This window comes from Pimephales promelas, chromosome 17 (assembly GCF_988280905.1).
Source record: "Pimephales promelas chromosome 17, fPimPro1.hap1.1, whole genome shotgun sequence".
Taxonomy (NCBI): domain Eukaryota; kingdom Metazoa; phylum Chordata; class Actinopteri; order Cypriniformes; family Leuciscidae; genus Pimephales; species Pimephales promelas.
In genome coordinates, this window is record NC_142785.1 from 34,397,179 (window position 1) to 34,418,450 (window position 21,272).

The window sequence follows — 21,272 nt, forward strand, 5'->3', positions numbered from 1 at the left end:
GCAGACATCAGGCCCGGGTTAAACCTTAGTTCAATTTGGACATTTAAGTAGCTTTTATAAACATGCCTCAGATTAAAAAAAACAAAAAAAAAAACATTACTTGTGTGCATCTTGGGACAAAACATTGGCACTGACTTAATTTAAGAAAAGTGGTTTTCAGTTAAAACATCAAAAACGTGTATTTTAGTCTGGACTAGATTAAGACCAAAGTAAGAGCTGACAAGACACAGAGTAAATACAATCTGTATAAACGGCAAGACAGGACAATAAAAGTATTATTCAACTACAAACTAATGTTCAATAGTGTGAATGTTAGAATTGCCAAATATGAGTCCAGTGGCTCGTTTGTAAAACATTCCTGAGAACAAAATTTACATTTTCTTCTTGTTGTTGTTTAATGGCGATCAACTCCAGAGGAGCATTATCGCAGATATTTACACTGTAATTCATGTAAAACATTACGTTTCAAAGTAAAACTCACCAGTTGTTCTGTTATCTGATTTCACCTTCGAGATGCGTCTTCACCACTGACGCAACACACGGTAAAACAACTTCCGGAACCTTCCAGAGTGACGTCACGCAACACCCGCGCAATGCACTGTGGGTCTTGAAGTTGTTTTGTTAACTGTTAATCATGTTCCGCTTGTTTATTTAATTTTTAATATTCATTCACCACCAGAATCACCAGAGGGAAAAGACAAATAAATAAAGCACTATCTGCTACTGTTAAGAAAGAACAATCATTTAAAAATTATTTTTTAAATAATTTACAAACACTGCAAACACCCAGTATTTTCACTGCTTTCCTTTTGATTTATGGGTGTAAAACTGTGGGTGTATTTTAAAATAGTCTTTCTTTACATCAGTCATTAATCAGCAAAGCTAACATCATTTATAATTCGAAAATTCTATTATACCTTTAGTTTTTAATTCATCTGTATGTATTATGATAAAGATACAATTGGACTAAATATAGTTTATAAATCGATTCACATGTAATCTAATAATGAAAGCCGTTGTTTTATTTAAATATGAGGAGTCCTCTTTTCAGCAGTCCCGCAATAATCAGACACAGACATCTTGTTGAAACAATGATTGAATTATCTTTTATTATTTCCACGAGGAAATACTTATTCAATTTTGCTGTCGTTGTGATTAGAGAAAGAAGCTAATAAAATAAATCATGAATAAGTGCATGGCGTTTGTGTAGAAGTAGACTCGCTGACGTCATGGCTCACGTGACATGCGTCTCTCTCTCTCTCTCTCTCTCTCTCTCTCTTTGCCTCCCTCTCTCTCTCTCGCGTTTAATGTGAATCGCAATCTCAATCAAAGCAAACCGTTTGCATTTTAAACCAAATGCATGTCGATCCGCTCATATTTGGGAGTTTTATTTGTATTCCAGTTTCAGACCTGTGTTTTGCTCATTTCTTCATTTAATAGTTTTAATATGTTAAAACGCCGGCCGCCAATGATTATTGAATGATGAATTCGCATGTTTTAAAACTATTGAACATTGAATTTTACACACCGTGATCTGGAGACTGTATTTCCATCAAAAAAACGGTACAGTATCTTCATCATCTTCTTCATCATCATCAGATGTGTGCTGACTGTCATGAATGATTTTCTGTCTGTCACCGATATATAATAACATGTTTTTGAATTTTCAGTGATATAGTAGGCTAACAGTGTCGCGACTGCATTATTCCTGCACTATTATTATTATATATCAGAATATATAATCATATCGTATAATATCCGTCACCAATAATATCTGCATTTACTGGAGATTTGCTGAAAAGAGTCTGAAGCGGAGGATGTTTTTTATCAGATATATCATGTATTCTGTCAGCCAGTCTCTCTAGTGTGTGTGTGTGTGTGTGTGTGTGTGTGTGTGTGTGATTGAGTGTCTCGTGTGTGTGTGTGGAATGTGACACTGATGTGAGGGGATCAATCCTCCAGCGCTTTGAGTTGATGTTGCTTGATGACAGTCAGTAGTCTGGATTTTGAATTCATGGTGTGAGAAAAGAGTGAACACACACTGAGGTGAACACACACACACACACACACACACACACACACACACACACACACACACACACACACACACACACACACACACACACACACACACACACACACACACACAGGACAGAACTTGTTTCTTAAACACCATCTGTTGCTGGACAGTGTCTCTCACTGTTATTATCACAGGTTATGTCTGAACGCTGATCTAATGTTCAGATTCCTGAGTGTTGGAGGTTTAGTTGTGATGAACTGGCGCTTTAGTAGCCTAAGGACAAACTTTATTCATAACTCAGATGATCTTTTACTCTTATGCTGTTGTGTTGGTGTAGTGTTTGCTAATGTACTAAACTAACCAGAAACCATGGCAACGACTCGACAGTGGAGACTGAGGGAGAGTGTGACAAATATAAAAAGAAAAAGAAATGAAATATTTCTTTCTTTATTTGATCAATAACGTGAAATTACCTGACATCAGGCTTTCCCAGACTGGGGTTCGTGAGTTCAGTGGAAAACTATTATAACACTTATTAACTAATATTTAATTTGTTTAGCTGCAATACCCACATCAGAGAACCTTGAACTAAATTTTGTTATTATTATTATTATTATTATTATTATTGACTACATTCAAATCTAAGTGCTTCATTCAAGTAAATATATTGTAGATTTGGGGAATTCTTGCGCTTCATGTAAATATGATATGAAGTGAATTATACTAACCGTGATCCTGCCGAACGGATATAAACAGTTAGGGAATTTTAGAAAGGAAAATTTAAGATACAAAAATAGTATATAATTTGAGTTTTTTTTTTAAAACATAATGTTAATATTATTAAGTAATTAATTTTTTGAATCTGATACGATAATTCCTGATGTGTAATGCCGGAAGCGTGAGTGTGTGTGAGACGTGTGGAGTCGAATACTGAGGCTGCTGCATTTAGTGCTTCTGTAAAACTCGTTTGTTGTTTCCTCATTAGTCTTGAATTATAACTTTTGCTTTAAAGTTTTTAATTTACAAAATTTGTTTTTTCTGTCTCTGTATTTGTAAACCGCTCGCTCTTCATGAGAAGTAAACAAACTTTACAGCGCTCTCTCAGAGGGGTTTGGTCAATGCTAAACTCTTTTATAGTCATAGTGCAACTGCAATCTTACATAATCATATTTATTTCTCCAAATAATAAACTAGATTTACTCTGTCTGAAACTTTAAGTGTCTGCCATGATATCCTGAGGTGTTTACCAGTGGCGGCTGGTGAAAATTATTGTAGGGGGGGCTGAATAAGAGGGGGGTCTGGGGGTTCCCCCCAGAAAATTTTGAATTTAGTAGATGTGATTTCCTGCATTCTGGTGCATTTTAGGCCTTAGGCCATGCCCTTACCTATACCAATAAAATAACTTAAACCAGTCAATACCAATGGTCAAATAATACAATAATAATAATTTGTTTGACAGTTAATGATAATGAACAAGTTGCATGTTTATTATGCTCTGTGTGCTGACAGAAAAAGTGCAAACGCATAATATTGATAAATTATATATAGGTAATACAAAAAATAATAGGTAATACAACAATCTAGTTTAATCAATCCCCAGCTGTAGACTACATATTTTTGACAAATTGACAATTGGATAATGGATAACAATGTGTTGATACTAGAGAAAGAGAGAGAGAAAAGGCTCTGAAAAAGAGGGTGGGACAACGTTCTTGATTGTAACACCCAAGTATGAGAAGAAAGTTGATTTTAACTAGTATGAAACACAGTAATCTAGCTCAGAACTTAAAAACATCAAAAACAAAGCAAACACACAGGTATTAATATTCCTATAACTATTTTAATATCAAATGTGTGTGAAACAGTGTTTATGTGTGAGTGAGTGAGTGAGTGAGTGAGTGAGTGACAGAGACAGACAGGTCAATTCCCACGACTAACTTTACATTATTTCCACTCGACGTCACTGGCGCTGTAAAAAAAATGTCCCGTGGTGCGCGTGCACGGTGCACTCCCCTAATCTGATACTGTGGGCGATATTTTCAGCGCCCCTAAACCATAAAATTTGACGGCGCTGATTGGCGAAATATAAACTTTTTTGCATAGCAACCGGGGAACCATTGGCTTAAATTCCAGCACTGTGGGGCTGAGCAAACTGGCGCCCTGAGAAGACAGCCTATTGGCTATACTACTACACCAACATGATAAAAGTAACGAAAGTGAATGCAAATATCATTCTGGTGAGTTCATAACACTTTTCAAAGTAAAACCATTATTATCATATAATTAACACAGATTATTTTTCAAAATTATAAATTATAATATATATTTAAAAAAAAACAGACAGACAGGTCGGAGGGAGGGCGGCGCCCCAGCGCCCTCTATGGGCGAGCCGCCCCTGGTGTTTACTGGTATAATTGCAAATTTACTCCATCTATGTGCAGACATGAAATGTTAAGAAAGGCTTTTGGATAATTCATATGTCAATTATTCACGTTAGTTTCTGTTTCAGTTTACATTTGTTCAGCTTATTGAACAATTGAACACAGTTCCTGCATTAATAAAGAAGACTGTGGCATTTAGATCCTTTGGGTTTATTATTGTGACACTTGTATGGCTCAACAAAGATCAGCTCAGATATTAGAGGATATTCAGGCGATTTCACGTCAGCGTCAGCATTTCTACCCCAGTTGCTGTTAAGTGTAATAAATGAGTGTTGTCCTGTATATAGGCCCTTTCACACAGAGATTATGGAAAATACACGGAATTACACAAATACACGGATAATGTGACCCGGCATTTGTCCCGGGATTTCGTTGATTTGGGTTCATTCACACAGCCAGTGATTTGCCGGGATCTGTGAGTGCGTTCACACACAACCCATAAAGATCCCGGAAAGACTCGTGACTTCAGGATGAGACGTGTCACCTACGCGTTGAAAACATGTACACGCGCATACCGTTCCACAGCTGGTGAACGATCTCAGCTTCAGCGCGGAGCTCCTGGTCTCTGCTTCGTTTCAGTTCGTCCTTTCTTTGTTGATGACGAACACAAACTTTCTTCTAAGCGCAACGGCATCACTATGAGGCATCACCCCTTACGGCATTGGTCCTGGCTTTTGCTCACACAGCGCGCGTTCCTGGACTGATCCCGGCAATGTTACTAGGTCCCCAACCCGGCATCGATGCCGGTAACAATCCCGGGTCATGTTTGCGTTCACAAGGAAGGCGTTCTGGCAATTTTCCTGCAATTTCCCGGGATCCGCCCATAGGGGAGGGGCTATGTTACGGTGTGGGTTTTGTGTCTTGGCAAGTATTTGCTGACTTAAAGATCAGTTTATGTTATGTTATGCGTTTCAGAATGAACTTCAAATTGAGAGAGACGGGAGAACGCGCATCATGTTTATTTTCTTTATTTTACAAAAAACAACATTTTGTTTTTGAAATGTGTGAACACAAATAAAAGAAGACATTTAACAGTTTTGAATGATGTGTAACTCTTACATGTAAGATCAAAATCAACAGAGTAATTTGAGTCTCTTTTGCACTGATAAGAAAAAAAGTGATCTGGTATCGGCGGCGATACGGGCGAACCTAGAGAGTTAAAATAGTGCTTGCATTTGGATTCGTGTGAGTTTGTTCCTCTCGCTGCCTCCTGCTCTCTGGATGATGAGGCGATTAAGATGTGTTACCGGCTGGGGGCTAAGGAGGTCGACCCGAGGGAGCTCCCCGATCTCTCCGGTCTGGACTGGAGAGAGCCACTCTCCAGATGTCTGGAAAGCTTCCTTCCGTGGCACGCCTGAGCTTCTTCACCACATGCCTGAGCTTCTTCACCACATGCCTGAGGTTCTTCACGACATGCCTGAGGTTCTTCACGACATGCCTGAGGTTCTTCACCACATGCCAGAGCTTCTTCACGACATGCCTGAGCTTCTTCACCACATGCCTGAGGTTCTTCACGACATGCCTGAGCTTCTTCACCACATGCCTGAGGTTCTTCACCACATGCCAGAGCTTCTTCACGACATGCCTGAGGTTCTTCACCACATGCCTGAGGTTCTTCACCACATGCCAGAGCTTCTTCACGACATGCCTGAGCTTCTTCACCACATGCCTGAGCTTCTTCACCACATGCCTGAGCTTCTTCACCACATGCCTGAGGTTCTTCACGACATGCCTGAGGTTCTTCACGACATGCCTGAGGTTCTTCACGACATGCCTGAGGTTCTTCACCACATGCCTGAGCTTCTTCACGACATGCCTGAGCTTCTTCACCACATGCCTGAGGTTCTTCACGACATGCCTGAGCTTCTTCACCACATGCCAGAGCTTCTTCACGACATGCCTGAGGTTCTTCACCACATGCCTGAGGTTCTTCACCACATGCCAGAGCTTCTTCACGACATGCCTGAGGTTCTTCACGACATGCCTGAGGTTCTTCACCACATGCCTGAGCTTCTTCACGACATGCCTGAGCTTCTTCACGACATTCCTCAGCTTCTTCACGTTAGCCCTGCCGAGCCTACGCATCACGTCACCTCTGCCGATGCACAGACTGTTCCTGTACCTGAGCCGGTGTCAGTTCCTGTTCCCGAGCCGGTGTCTGTTCCTGTACCCGAGCCGGTGTCTGTTCCTGTACCCGAGCCGGTGTCTGTTCCTGTACCCGAGCCGGTGTCTGTTCCGAGCTGGTGTCTGTTCCTGTACCCGAGCCGGTGTCTGTTCCTGTACCCGAGCCGGTGTCTGTTCCTGTACCCGAGCCGGTGTCTGTTCCTGTACCCGAGCCGGTGTCTGTTCCTGTACCCGAGCCGGTGTCTGTTCCTGTACCCGAGCCGGTGTCTATTCCTGTACCCGAGCCGGTGTCTGTTCCTGTACCCGAGCCTGTGTCTGTTCCTGTACCTGTAGATCTCTTTTGGAGAAAACTGTTGATTTTATTCTCAAAAAATGTATCACTCCTTAAAAATTAATATTACGTCAGAATGAAAATTTTAAATACTGACAACAATAAGAGACATGAATAAATGAGTAAAAGAACAAATAAAAGTAACCATCACAATAAACAAATGCATATACAAGTCAACAACACATGAAACAAAGCTTTATTCAAACTACAAGCATGTATTTACAGGCGCTGAACACCACATCCTACTGCCGACTCAACACAGTAGTTCCCATTCTCATTCACCAGAGGGCACTGTGCCTTCGTCCCAGAACTTGTTGCTGCGCTGCACTTCACAATCTGAGGCAATAAGGGCAGGTGGAGAGATGGAGGGACTCGTAAGGGCAGGCGGAGAGATGGAGGGACTCGTAAGGGCAGGCGGAGAGATGGAGGGACTCGTAAGGGCAGGTGGAGAGATGGAGGGACTCGTAAGGGCAGGCGGAGCGATGGAGGGACTCGTAAGGGCAGGCGGAGAGATGGAGGGACTCGTAAGGGCAGGCGGAGAGATGGAGGGACTCGTAAGGGCAGGTGGAGAGATGGAGGGACTCGTAAGGGCAGGCGGAGCGATGGGGGGTCTCGTAAGGGCGGGCGGAGAGATGGAGGGACTCGGAAGGGCAGGTGGAGAGAAGGGGGGACTCGTAAGGGCAGGCGGAGAGATGGGGGGACTCGTAAGGGCAGGTGGAGAGATGGGGGGACTCGTAAGGGCAGGCGGAGCGATGGGGGGACTCGGAAGGGCAGGTGGAGAGATGGAGGGACTCGTAAGGGTGGGCAGAGAGATGGGGGGACTCGTAAGGGCAGGCGGAGAGATGGGGGGACTCGGAAGGGCAGGTGGAGAGAAGGGGGGACTCGTAAGGGCAGGTGGAGAGATGGAGGGACTCGTAAGGGTGGGCAGAGAGATGGGGGGACTCGTAAGGGCAGGCGGAGAGATGGAGGGACTCGTAAGGGTGGGCAGAGAGATGGGGGGACTCGTAAGGGCAGGCGGAGAGATGGGGGGACTCGGAAGGGCAGGTGGAGAGAAGGGGGGACTCGTAAGGGCAGGCGGAGAGATGGGGGGACTCGTAAGGGCAGGCGGAGCGATGGGGGGACTCGTAAGGGTGGGCAGAGAGATGGAGGGACTCGTAAGGGCAGGCGGAGCGATGGGGGGTCTCGTAAGGGTGGGCAGAGAGATGGGGGGACTCGTAAGGGCAGGCGGAGAGATGGAGGGACTCGTAAGGGTGGGCAGAGAGATGGGGGGGCTCGTAAGGGCAGGCGGAGAGATGGAGGGACTCGTAAGGGTGGGCAGAGAGATGGGGGGACTCGTAAGGGCAGGCGGAGAGATGGGGGGACTCGTAAGGGTGGGCAGAGAGATGGGGGGACTCGTAAGGGCAGGCGGAGAGATGGAGGGACTCGTAAGGGTGGGCAGAGAGATGGGGGGACTCGTAAGGGCAGGCGGAGAGATGGAGGGACTCGTAAGGGTGGGCAGAGAGATGGGGGGACTCGTAAGGGCAGGCGGAGAGATGGGGGGACTCGGAAGGGTGGGCAGAGAGATGGGGGGACTCGTAAGGGCAGGCGGAGAGATGGGGGGACTCGGAAGGGCAGGTGGAGAGATGGAGGGACTCAAAAGGGTGGGCAGAGAGATGGGGGGACTCGTAAGGGCAGGCGGAGAGATGGGGGGACTCGGAAGGGCAGGTGGAGAGATGGAGGGACTCAAAAGGGTGGGCAGAGAGATGGGGGGACTCGTAAGGGCAGGCGGAGAGATGGAGGGACTCAAAAGGGTGGGCAGAGAGATGGGGGGACTCGTAAGGGCAGGCGGAGAGATGGGGGGACTCGTAAGGGCAGGCGGAGAGATGGAGGGACTCGTAAGGGCAGGCGGAGCGATGGGGGGACTCGTAAGGGCAGGCGGAGCGATGGGGGGTCTCGTAAGGGCAGGCGGAGCGATGGAGGGACTCGTAAGGGCAGGCGGAGCGATGGGGGGACTCGTAAGGGCAGGCGGAGCGATGGGGGGTCTCGTAAGGGCAGGCGGAGCGATGGAGGGACTCGTAAGGGCAGGCGGAGCGATGGGGGGACTCGTAAGGGTGGGCAGAGAGATGGAGGGACTCGTAAGGGCAGGCGGAGCGATGGGGGGACTCGTAAGGGCAGGCGGAGAGATGGAGGGACTCGTAAGGGCAGGCGGAGCGATGGGGGGACTCGTAAGGGTGGGCAGAGAGATGGGGGGACTCGTAAGGGCAGGCGGAGCGATGGGGGGACTCGTAAGGGTGGGCAGAGAGATGGAGGGACTCGTAAGGGCAGGCGGAGCGATGGGGGGTCTCGTAAGGGTGGGCAGAGAGATGGAGGGACTCGTAAGGGTGGGCAGAGAGATGGAGGGACTCGTAAGGGCAGGCGGAGAGATGGAGGGACTCGTAAGGGCAGGCGGAGAGAAGGGGGGACTCGTAAGGGCAGGCGGAGAGATGGAGGGACTCGTAAGGGCAGGTGGAGAGAAGGGGGGACTCGTAAGGGCAGGCGAAGAGATGGAGGGACTCGTAAGGGCAGGCGGAGAGATGGAGGGACTCGTAAGGGCAGGTGGAGAGATGGAGGGACTCGTAAGGGTGGGCAGAGAGATGGGGGGACTCGTAAGGGCAGGCGGAGAGATGGAGGGACTCGTAAGGGTGGGCAGAGAGAAGGGGGGACTCGTAAGGGCAGGCGGAGAGATGGGGGGACTCGGAAGGGCGGGTGGAGAGAAGGGGGGACTCGTAAGGGCAGGCGGAGAGATGGGGGGACTCGTAAGGGCAGGCGGAGAGATGGGGGGACTCGTAAGGGCAGGCGGAGAGATGGGGGGACTCGTAAGGGCAGGCGGAGAGATGGGGGGACTCGTAAGGGCGGGCGGAGCGATGGGGGGACTCGTAAGGGTGGGCAGAGAGATGGGGGGACTCGTAAGGGCAGGTGGAGAGAAGGGGGGACTCGTAAGGGCTGGCGGAGAGATGGGGGGACTCGTAAGGGCAGGCGGAGCGATGGGGGGACTCGTAAGGGCAGGCGGAGAGATGGAGGGACTCGTAAGGGCAGGCGGAGCGATGGGGGGACTCGTAAGGGTGGGCGGAGAGATGGGGGGACTCGTAAGGGCAGGCGGAGCGATGGGGGGACTCGTAAGGGTGGGCAGAGAGATGGAGGGACTCGTAAGGGCAGGCGGAGCGATGGGGGGTCTCGTAAGGGTGGGCAGAGAGATGGAGGGACTCGTAAGGGTGGGCAGAGAGATGGAGGGACTCGTAAGGGCAGGCGGAGAGATGGAGGGACTCGTAAGGGCAGGCGGAGAGAAGGGGGGACTCGTAAGGGCAGGCGGAGAGATGGAGGGACTCGTAAGGGCAGGTGGAGAGAAGGGGGGACTCGTAAGGGCAGGCGAAGAGATGGAGGGACTCGTAAGGGCAGGCGGAGAGATGGAGGGACTCGTAAGGGTGGGCAGAGAGATGGGGGGACTCGTAAGGGCAGGCGGAGAGATGGAGGGACTCGTAAGGGTGGGCAGAGAGAAGGGGGGACTCGTAAGGGCAGGCGGAGAGATGGGGGGACTCGGAAGGGCGGGTGGAGAGAAGGGGGGACTCGTAAGGGCAGGCGGAGAGATGGGGGGACTCGTAAGGGCAGGCGGAGAGATGGGGGGACTCGTAAGGGCAGGCGGAGAGATGGGGGGACTCGTAAGGGCAGGCGGAGAGATGGGGGGACTCGTAAGGGCGGGCGGAGCGATGGGGGGACTCGTAAGGGTGGGCAGAGAGATGGGGGGACTCGTAAGGGCAGGTGGAGAGAAGGGGGGACTCGTAAGGGCTGGCGGAGAGATGGGGGGACTCGTAAGGGCAGGCGGAGCGATGGGGGGACTCGTAAGGGTGGGCAGAGAGATGGAGGGACTCGTAAGGGCAGGCGGAGCGATGGGGGGTCTCGTAAGGGTGGGCAGAGAGATGGAGGGACTCGTAAGGGTGGGCAGAGAGATGGGGGGACTCGTAAGGGCAGGCGGAGAGATGGAGGGACTCGTAAGGGTGGGCAGAGAGATGGGGGGACTCGTAAGGGCAGGCGGAGAGATGGAGGGACTCGTAAGGGTGGGCAGAGAGATGGGGGGACTCGTAAGGGCAGGCGGAGCGATGGGGGGACTCGTAAGGGTGGGCAGAGAGATGGAGGGACTCGTAAGGGCAGGCGGAGCGATGGGGGGTCTCGTAAGGGTGGGCAGAGAGATGGAGGGACTCGTAAGGGTGGGCGGAGAGATGGAGGTACTCGTAAGGGTGGGCAGAGAGATGGGGGGACTCGTAAGGGCAGGCGGAGAGATGGAGGTACTCGTAAGGGTGGGCAGAGAGATGGGGGGACTCGTAAGGGCAGGCGGAGCGATGGAGGGTCTCGTAAGGGCAGGCGGAGAGATGGAGGGACTCGTAAGGGTGGGCGGAGAGATGGAGGGACTCGTAAGGGTGGGCAGAGAGATGGGGGGACTCGTAAGGGCAGGCGGAGAGATGGAGGGACTCGTAAGGGTGAGCAGAGAGATGGGGGGACTCGTAAGGGCAGGTGGAGAGATGGAGGGACTCGTAAGAGTGGGCAGAGAGATGGGGGGACTCGTAAGGGCAGGCGGAGCGATGGGGGGACTCGTAAGGGCAGGCGGAGCGATGGGGGGACTCGTAAGGGCAGGTGGAGAGATGGGGGGACTCGTAAGGGTGGGCGGAGAGATGGAGGGACTCGTAAGGGCAGGCGGAGAGATGGAGGGACTCGTAAGGGCGGGCGGAGAGATGGAGGGACTCGTAAGGGTGGGCAGAGAGATGGGGGGACTCGTAAGGGCAGGCGGAGAGATGGAGGGACTCGTAAGGGTGGGCGGAGAGATGGAGGGACTCGTAAGGGTGGGCGGAGAGATGGAGGGACTCGTAAGGGTGGGCGGAGAGATGGGGGGACTCGTAAGGGCAGGCGGAGAGATGGAGGGACTCGTAAGGGCAGGCGGAGCGATGGAGGGTCTCGTAAGGGCAGGCGGAGAGATGGAGGGACTCGTAAGGGCGGGCGGAGAGATGGAGGGACTCGTAAGGGTGGGCAGAGAGATGGAGGGACTCGTAAGGGTGGGCAGAGAGATGGGGGGACTCGTAAGGGCAGGCGGAGAGATGGAGGGACTCGTAAGGGTGGGCAGAGAGATGGGGGGACTCGTAAGGGCAGGCGGAGAGATGGGGGGACTCGTAAGGGCAGGCGGAGCGATGGGGGGACTCGTAAGGGCAGGCGGAGCGATGGGGGGACTCGTAAGGGCAGGTGGAGAGATGGGGGGACTCGTAAGGGTGGGCAGAGAGATGGGGGGACTCGTAAGGGCAGGCGGAGAGATGGAGGGACTCGTAAGGGTGGGCAGAGAGATGGGGGGACTCGGAAGGGCAGGTGGAGAGAAGGGGGGACTCGTAAGGGTGGGCAGAGAGAAGGGGGGACTCGTAAGGGCAGGCGGAGCGATGGGGGGACTCGTAAGGGCAGGCGGAGAGATGGAGGGACTCGTAAGGGCAGGCGGAGAGATGGAGGGACTCGTAAGGGCAGGCGGAGAGATGGAGGGACTCACAAGGGCAGGCGGAGAGATGGAGGGACTCGTAAGGGCAGGCGGAGAGATGGAGGGACTCGTAAGGGCAGGCGGAGAGAAGGGGGGACTCGTAAGGGCAGGCGGAGCGATGGGGGGACTCGTAAGGGCAGGCGGAGAGATGGAGGGACTCGTAAGGGCAGGCGGAGAGATGGAGGGACTCGTAAGGGCAGGCGGAGAGATGGAGGGACTCGCAAGGGCAGGCGGAGAGATGGAGGGACTCGTAAGGGTGGGCAGAGAGATGGGGGGACTCGTAAGGGCAGGCGGAGAGATGGAGGGACTCGTAAGGGTGGGCAGAGAGATGGGGGGACTCGTAAGGGTGGGCAGAGAGATGGGGGGACTCGTAAGGGCAGGCGGAGCGATGGGGGGACTCGTAAGGGTGGGCAGAGAGATGGAGGGACTCGTAAGGGCAGGCGGAGAGATGGGGGGACTCGCAAGGGCAGGCGGAGAGATGGAGGGACTCGTAAGGGTGGGCAGAGAGATGGGGGGACTCGTAAGGGCAGGCGGAGAGATGGGGGGACTCGTAAGGGTGGGCAGAGAGATGGGGGGACTCGTAAGGGTGGGCAGAGAGATGGGGGGACTCGTAAGGGCAGGCGGAGCGATGGGGGGACTCGTAAGGGTGGGCAGAGAGATGGAGGGACTCGTAAGGGCAGGTGGAGAGAAGGGGGGACTCGTAAGGGCAGGCGGAGAGATGGGGGGACTCGTAAGGGTGGGCAGAGAGATGGAGGGACTCGTAAGGGCAGGTGGAGAGAAGGGGGGACTCGTAAGGGCAGGCGGAGAGATGGGGGGACTCGTAAGGGTGGGCAGAGAGATGGGGGGACTCGTAAGGGTGGGCAGAGAGATGGGGGGACTCGTAAGGGTGGGCAGAGAGAAGGGGGGAGTCGTAAGGGCAGGCGGAGCGATGGGGGGACTCGTAAGGGCAGGCGGAGAGATGGAGGGACTCGTAAGGGCAGGCGGAGAGATGGAGGGACTCGCAAGGGCAGGCGGAGAGATGGAGGGACTCGTAAGGGCAGGCGGAGAGATGGAGGGACTCGTAAGGGCAGGCGGAGAGATGGAGGGACTCGTAAGGGCAGGCGGAGAGATGGAGGGACTCGTAAGGGCAGGCGGAGAGATGGAGGGACTCGTAAGGGCAGGAGGAGAGATGGAGGGACTCGTAAGGGCAGGCGGAGAGATGGAGGGACTCGTAAGGGCAGGTGGAGAGATGGAGGGACTCGTAAGGGCGGGCGGAGAGATGGAGGGTCTCTTAAGGGCGGGCGGAGAGATGGAGGGACTCGCAAGGGCAGGCGGAGTGATGGAGGGACTCGTAAGGGCAGGCGGAGAGATGGAGGGACTCGTAAGGGCAGGAGGAGAGATGGAGGGACTCGTAAGGGCAGGCGGAGAGATGGAGGGACTCGTAAGGGCAGGCGGAGAGATGGAGGGACTCGTAAGGGCAGGAGGAGAGATGGAGGGACTCGTAAGGGCAGGCGGAGAGATGGAGGGACTCGTAAGGGCAGGTGGAGAGATGGAGGGTCTCGTAAGGGCGGGCGGAGAGATGGAGGGACTCGCAAGGGCAGGCGGAGCGATGGAGGGACTCGTAAGGGCAGGCGGAGAGATGGAGGGACTCGTAAGGGCAGGCGGAGAGATGGGGGGACTCGTAAGGGCAGGCGGAGCGATGGAGGGACTCGTAAGGGCAGGTGGAGAGATGGAGGGACTCGCAAGGGCAGGCGGAGAGATGGAGGGACTCATAAGGGCAGGTGGAGAGAAGGGGGGGTCTCGTAAGGGCAGGCGGAGCGATGGAGGGACTCGTAAGGGCAGGTGGAGAGAAGGGGGGGTCTCGTAAGGGCAGGCGGAGCGATGGAGGGACTCGTAAGGGCAGGTGGAGAGAAGGGGGGGTCTCGTAAGGGCAGGCGGAGCGATGGAGGGACTCGTAAGGGCAGGCGGAGCGATGGAGGGACTCGTAAGGGCAGGTGGAGAGAAGGGGGGGTCTCGTAAGGGCAGGCGGAGCGATGGAGGGACTCGTAAGGGCAGGTGGAGAGAAGGGGGGGTCTCGTAAGGGCAGGCGGAGCGATGGAGGGACTCGTAAGGGCAGGCGGAGAGATGGAGGGACTCATCCATGGCACCACTTCCAGGATTCAGCTCTGGGCTCCTCATCCTCAGTGCTCACACCAGTCTGCAGACATTTCAGATCCTACAAAAATGCTCACAAACATTACACAAAAGCAGTCATTTTAACAGCACAATGTCATTTGATCTATGTATTAAAAATAGCCTTACTTTATATTTTAGTAAAATCCCTAAAACCCTTTTTCCCCAACAAATGCTGCCATCATTTTTCCTTGCAGGTCCTGCTCCACCACAAAAGCTCTGCAGCAAATGCAGAAATCAAGACTCAGAAAAGTGTTGTCATTTCTCAGTTTGAAATTACAATCATTCAAATAAACTACAACTTAACATTTAATAGATTTTGATATCCATTTCTGTAGTATACTCACTCAAAGCCTTTGATGACAGCATTCAGCATCATGAGCGTCTCCACGGGATAAACACACGCGTGTTCTTCTGTCCCTGTAACATACAGACAGATTCACATTACGAGCTCAACACTGCATTTACATGCTGAGGTTGATGTGTTAACTCACTTTTAATCCAACTTAAATGTTCCTCAATATATCAACACCAATAAGGGACAAATTAAATATATATCATGTTTAGTTACTTTATAGATGTGTTTATTTACAGCACATATTTGTCTAATGTAAGCAGTGTTGACAACAGTGAATTATCCTACATAATAGCACACACATGTATTTTTCATGTTGGGATCTGTGCTCACCTGCAATACTTATACAATATTTTCCTTCCTGATGTAAATAGACATTTTAAATAAGCGTGTTTAAGATGTATGGTTATGTAAATCCACTTTAGAAACGTAACTTTACGGTTACTGGAGCTCCCCTGTTAGCCATACAGAATAAAACGTGTTTACAGCAAAATCACAACTATATTATACTGTCTAACTCCTTTAGACCTTCAACAGTTAAAACGTTTACTCTAAAGAAGTTTGACACATCCGATTTAAACACAAGGAACCGTGCTCACATTTGAAAACCCCCCTCGCATCGCTGATCTCCTCGATATTGATAATGACGTATCCTCTCGCGTGGCCTCCTGGGATAGATGAGTATCATGAGTACCCGTGGAAAAGCACTCAAAAATCTGTGCGGAAGCAGTAAGCCATCCGGGAACTTCTCACCTACTCTTTTATGAATAGTGATGTTTCGAACGTACTGCTTCTTTCACGCACTGTTTTCGCCTACTATATAGTAAGAAAGTAGGCATATTCGAACACACTTTAGGAATGCGTACGTCCGAATTTCGCGATAATTAGTACCCAGGTAATTCTCGCCTACTCTTTTGGATTCATTCATTCTTTTTCCCATGCTAAATAGTAGGGAAGTATGCGGTTTGGAACGCAGCCCCAATGTGATGATATCTATGGGAAAGAGTCTGTATGTGATGTGATTTATCTGACCTCAGTGGCGCGAGGCCGCTGGCAGGGTTAACCCTAACCCTAACCCTAACCCTAACCCTAACCCTGGCACGGTTGGTTTAGCCAGTCTGTCTGCTTCCTGACCTGAGCCCCAGATTGTCATGTTTGAGCACTAATAATAAAAGCCATATTACTAGAGAGAAGAGCTATCTCTTTTCAACAGGTCAGGCTTGCCCCAACAACTATTCCAATTGTCTATGAATTTGATATTATTAGTGGTCTATATAAAACAATAGCCACTATTATTATTACTACTTTTTTTGTCTTTTGCTTCTAGAGCAATATTTATTTTGTGTAACTCTTCTCTACTGCTGTGAAGACATCTCAAATTATGCACAGTAAATTATGCACAGTAAATCATCGACAGTAATGGCTGCCTATAGCAACACCAAAGCAATGCAGATGAACACCTTAGCAACTACTGTACATATTCTGTCCATGTCTTGAGAGACATAATGACATTAAATGAATTACCCACTACTACTGACAACATGTGTAAGAAAAACACAAACTACCAGACATGGACTATCCACAACTGCTGCAATACTGTCTCTCAGCAGGCATTGATCAGTCAAATAATAAATATCATATACGTTTGATTCAGATTATGCCTTTATGGGTATGAAGTAGAAGGTTTAATAACTTAAGATCAGCGTGTTTGTCATAACTCATGTTGTTACAGCAGTGGCAAGGATGAGGTGAGGATCTAAAAGCAACAGAAGTTCATTGAAGAAAAACATAAAGACAATCTAAGCAGGGAGTGAGAACACAATCTGAGCAGGAACACGATTGCAAACACCAAAGGCAATGACTGACTAAAACACAGGGTTATACACACATCAGGTAAACTAACATGAAGATAAAGAAAACAAGACACGCTTGAGGGAACAGTTGGCTGCTTCTCAAATCCAAGAGAGCGAAAGAGTCACTCGAGGACACCGAACGAGAACCGAGATGTGCGGTGATCCTCAACTCATCTTATGAAGAGCAGTTATCAACCAAAGCACAATAAATACAACATAACATCACAAACTAACATCACAACCTATTGAACATTTATTTCATATGATTTGATGCGGTGTATTGATGATATACGTAGATTATGCATGACATATGCTTCGTCAATGTTAAGATTCTTTTTAATATGCTCATAAAAATACTGCAGTCTTTCTTCAGGTCATCACTTTAGCCTATTAAAATTAAGAAAAACAGACACATATTTACTTTCATGAGCCGTCACGTAAATACTTAAAGCTCACAGGTTTCCGTACGTGGGCCGCCTGCAGTGTCTTCTGGGATTTTTAACGGTTCGATTCTGTCAAGTCTGCATTCAACGCATCCTTGATCGTCAAGAACTCATCCGGGTTCTTTCATGCGTCCTCTGTATTTCCGTTCTTCAGTATTGGATTTGAACTTCGATAATGTAGTACCAGAACACGAGGACACAAGATCGCTGAAGTACACGCACTGAAAAGCAGCCATTAAGAACTAATCAGGGTTGCAATGGTAACAAACAACGGATAGAGGAACTAAACACAAGAGTAACTCCAACCTTAAAGTCCTTCAGACAGGAATCATGACACATGTGTTGTGTGTTTTATTTCAGAGTCAGTTCAGAGGAGAAGATGGAATGATTTGAGAGTGATACACCTGCTGAACACAATCACACACAAGAATGCACATTAAATATACCATTTCTGTCATCTTTATTGTGACTCTGGTCATCATAGAAAAGGAAAACAACATTATCTCAAAGTAGGTGCTTCTCTCAATATCCTCTATTCTTCTGTATGTGTGAATGACAGTGAAAGAGCACTTTAAAATCAGTCTGGTGTTAATCAATTTTCAATTTCTATTGTTGGAGAGATTGTTTCTTTGAGAAGAGACGAAACATTAAAATCCCTGTAAAGGCAATTCTACAAAAAAGTTCTAAACACATTATAAATGTTGCATATGTATTGCTAAAACATTACAAAGACTGTGAACTGTGAAGTACTGAAATGTGGAGTTAGACCGTTGAACAGTTTTTCACCATTGCTATTTTACGGATTGTTTGGGCGGGGCTAAAACAGGGCTCGATGACGCACTGGAGCCCATGAGCTCCTGGACACGCCCCTATTTGATGACGCACAGAGTCTGACACTCCCCGAGCACATTCGCATTTACCGCTCAATCGCGAGTGACTGTCAGTATATTAGTTACTACAGCTGAGCCTACAGTTTTCTAGCTAGCTATGCCTTCAACACAGAAATACATTGACTACTACCTGAATGCGATCATGTACTAAACAGATCGTTATCTTTATTTAAATTCGCTAAAAACGATCATATCAAGAAGAGGTTTTTAGAGCACCAACCTTGATGAAGAGCTGAGGATCACCGCCAACACCCGCCTCTGTAGTGATCATTTTACACGGGATAGTTTTACAAACTTTCCTCAGAGACAACTTGGATTCACTGATAATCCGCTGTTACTGGTGAACGGGGCCGAAACGACGATCTCCCGTCTCCAAAAGCTAATCAGCTAATATCACCGTTGACAGCTTTCCCGTGAGTGGGCGTGGTTTCCACGCAGCCAGCGGACACGCCCCCAGCGTTTGAGAACAGAGATAACTGCTCATTTTATGTACTTGCCGGTTTTTTTATCATTCAAATCTGGCTGGATGGCTAATAACACATTTTTCTGTGGTGTCACAAACTCAGAACACATACTTAATTTTGACTTTACAGGGACTTTAAAGGGATATTTCACCCCAAAATGATCATTCTGTCTCATCACGTGGTTCCAAACCCATTTGACTTTCAATCTTCTGTGCAAAACATGATATTTTCAGGCTGTTGGGAACCAAACAAACAGGTTATCATATGGACAAAAAAAATATCTTTGCAGAAGAGAGAAAGTCATATATGCAGAGAAGGACCAGAGGCAGAGTAAATGATGACAGAATGATCATTTTTAGGTGACCTGATCCTTTAGCACTAATAGCAACTATCCTGGTTTCTTCTGTCTCTTTCAGAGTGTCTGATAAACTGAGCACACAGCTAACCCCGATTCTGTTCGGCCCGTCTCTGTCCGCTCCACACAACGCCTCGGCAGACCAGCACGAGGACCGTCTTCTGGAGAACTCGACCTGGTCCACCCAACAGAGCTCGTCTCCAGCGTCTGCATCGGGAGGACAGAAACACATTCTCCTGCTGGCCACCACTCGCACGGGCTCCTCTTTCGTTGGGGAGTTCTTCAACCAGCACGGATCAAACATGTTTTACCTGTTCGAGCCGCTGTGGCACGTGGAGCGCATGCTATCGGTCGAGTCTGGCGGGACGAACGCCTCAGTCGCTGGGCCGGCGTACCGGGACGTTCTGCATCAGCTGTTCCTCTGTGAGTTCTCGCTGTTGGAGAGCTTCATCGAGCCGGCGCCGCAGGATCATGTGACGGCTTCGCTCTTCCGCCGCGAGTCCAGCCAGTCGCTGTGTGAGGATCCGGTCTGCACGCCATTCGTGAGGAAAGGGTTCGAGCGCTACCACTGTCGCGTGCGGCGCTGCGGGCCGCTAAACCTTACGCTGGCCGCTCAGTCCTGCAAGCAGAAGGAGCATCACGCCATTAAATCCGTCCGCGTGCGACAGCTAGAGACGCTACGTCCGCTAGCCGAGGATCCCAGACTCGACATGAAGTTCATCCAGCTGGTCAGGGACCCTCGCGCCGTCCTCGCCTCTCGAATGGTTGCCTTCTCCAGCAAGTACAAGATCTGGAAGAGGTGGGCCGTGGGCGAAGATCTTCCAGTGGATGAGGACGAAGTGAGAAAACTCAAAGGAAACTGCGACAACATCCGTATGTCTGCTGAGATTGGACTCAAACAGCCACCATGGCTTCGCGGACGCTACATGCTAGTGCGCTACGAGGATATTGCACGATTCCCAATGCACAAAGCTACAGAGATGTACAGCTTTATAGGCATTCCCTTCAGCGCAACGGTGGAAGAGTGGATCCAACACAATACTCAGGCATCTAAGGAGGTCAGTGGGGTTTATTCCACACAGAAAAACTCCTCTGAACAGGTGGAGAAATGGAGGTTCAACATTCCCTTCAAACTGGTTCAGCTGGTGCAGCAAGTGTGCGGCCCCACCATGACTCTGTTTGGCTACAAGTTTGCGGAAAACAAAGACATGCTGATGAATAAATCAGTTAGCCTGATCGAAGAGAGAACATTCTTATGATGCGACTCAGACTTGATGAAGAAGATTGCTGAGATATTAGAGGATGAGGGTTTGACATTAACACCCACCAACTTCAGCAGTCACTCAAACTAGACTATTTGGCCGTTTGGAAATTATATGTAATAAATAGATTTTTGTCAAAAATATAGATTTCTCAATACATATCGATGCTGAAATATCTGCAGCTCCTTCAATACACACGAGACCAGCTGCACTTTATGTCTCTCTCGTCTCTCCGACAGCGAGTTACACACAAACCCGCCTCTCTTCACTCACTCATTTCATTTGCTCCAGATGAATATTGTTGTCGTCACAGGGCTTGAATTTTAGCATGGGATTGTGAATATTGGTGTCTTAAAGCACCTGCCATAGAGTCCACTGCAATTGACGGAAATTTCCGGCTTTCTGTGTTTTCTCAGTTGTATGATGGGGTATGAACTTTTGAAAGAGTACTGAATCTCTGGATCAAAACACAGGTGAAGAAGAAGCAGAAACAAGCGATAGCATATCTAAGCAGATGCATTTGTGAAATAACACGACCATCAACATTAAACAACATATACATCAAAACTTCCTAATGTTACTGAATGAAATGTAGACTCAGGACGAGATACAGGACTGTGAAGGTGTTGATGCACTTGATCCACTCCATCTGTGTTTGATCCTCCTCTGAATCTGATCTGGATGGATTCTTTGACAAAAATGTGTTTTTTTTTTTTTACAGCTTATTCTCAAAATGTAGTTTATTACACTTACCCACATTCAAGTGTTGATAAAAAGGGAATGCATGAAGCTAGAATAAAATGTTCATTTTTCTAAATGTTCTGGGGGCAATGAAACTTGTGTGAAAATGGTAAAAAACGCTGCCGATGGCGGGCAACTTTTTTACAAAATGTTGCCAGGGAAAGAGCTTATATATACCTTTTGCCAAATTATGAGTTAATATTAAAACATATATGTATGGCAGTTTCCCCCATATTATCCAAGTCAAAATAGTGGCCAGTGAAAATTCCTAGTGGCTATTAACTTTGGAAAACCACTAGCCATAGTGGCTGGTGAGCA

At 49.2% G+C, this 21,272-nt stretch overlaps 1 protein-coding gene across 1 annotated transcript; it reads left to right on the plus strand.

The window, feature by feature from the left end:
• The first annotated feature begins 1,265 nt into the window (after positions 1-1,265).
• Positions 1,266-20,667, plus strand: chst3b (carbohydrate sulfotransferase 3b). Its single transcript, XM_039683339.2, has 3 exons — positions 1,266-1,563; positions 17,603-17,751; positions 19,013-20,667. The coding sequence occupies exons 2-3, from the start codon at positions 17,672-17,674 to the stop codon at positions 20,208-20,210; spliced, it is 1,278 nt and encodes a 425-aa protein (XP_039539273.1). The 5' UTR covers positions 1,266-1,563; positions 17,603-17,671; the 3' UTR covers positions 20,211-20,667.
• The last annotated feature ends 605 nt before the right edge of the window (positions 20,668-21,272 follow it).

What these genes read in the sequence shown, in the direction of transcription:
- chst3b (XM_039683339.2), top strand. Translation starts at nt 17,672, where the DNA reads ATGCACATTAAATATACCATTTCTGTCATCTTTATTGTGACTCTGGTC. An exon ending in GAAAACAACATTATCTCAAA is followed by an intron (nt 17,752 to 19,012) that starts GTAGGTGCTTCT and finishes TGTCTCTTTCAG; the next exon opens with AGTGTCTGATAAACTGAGCA.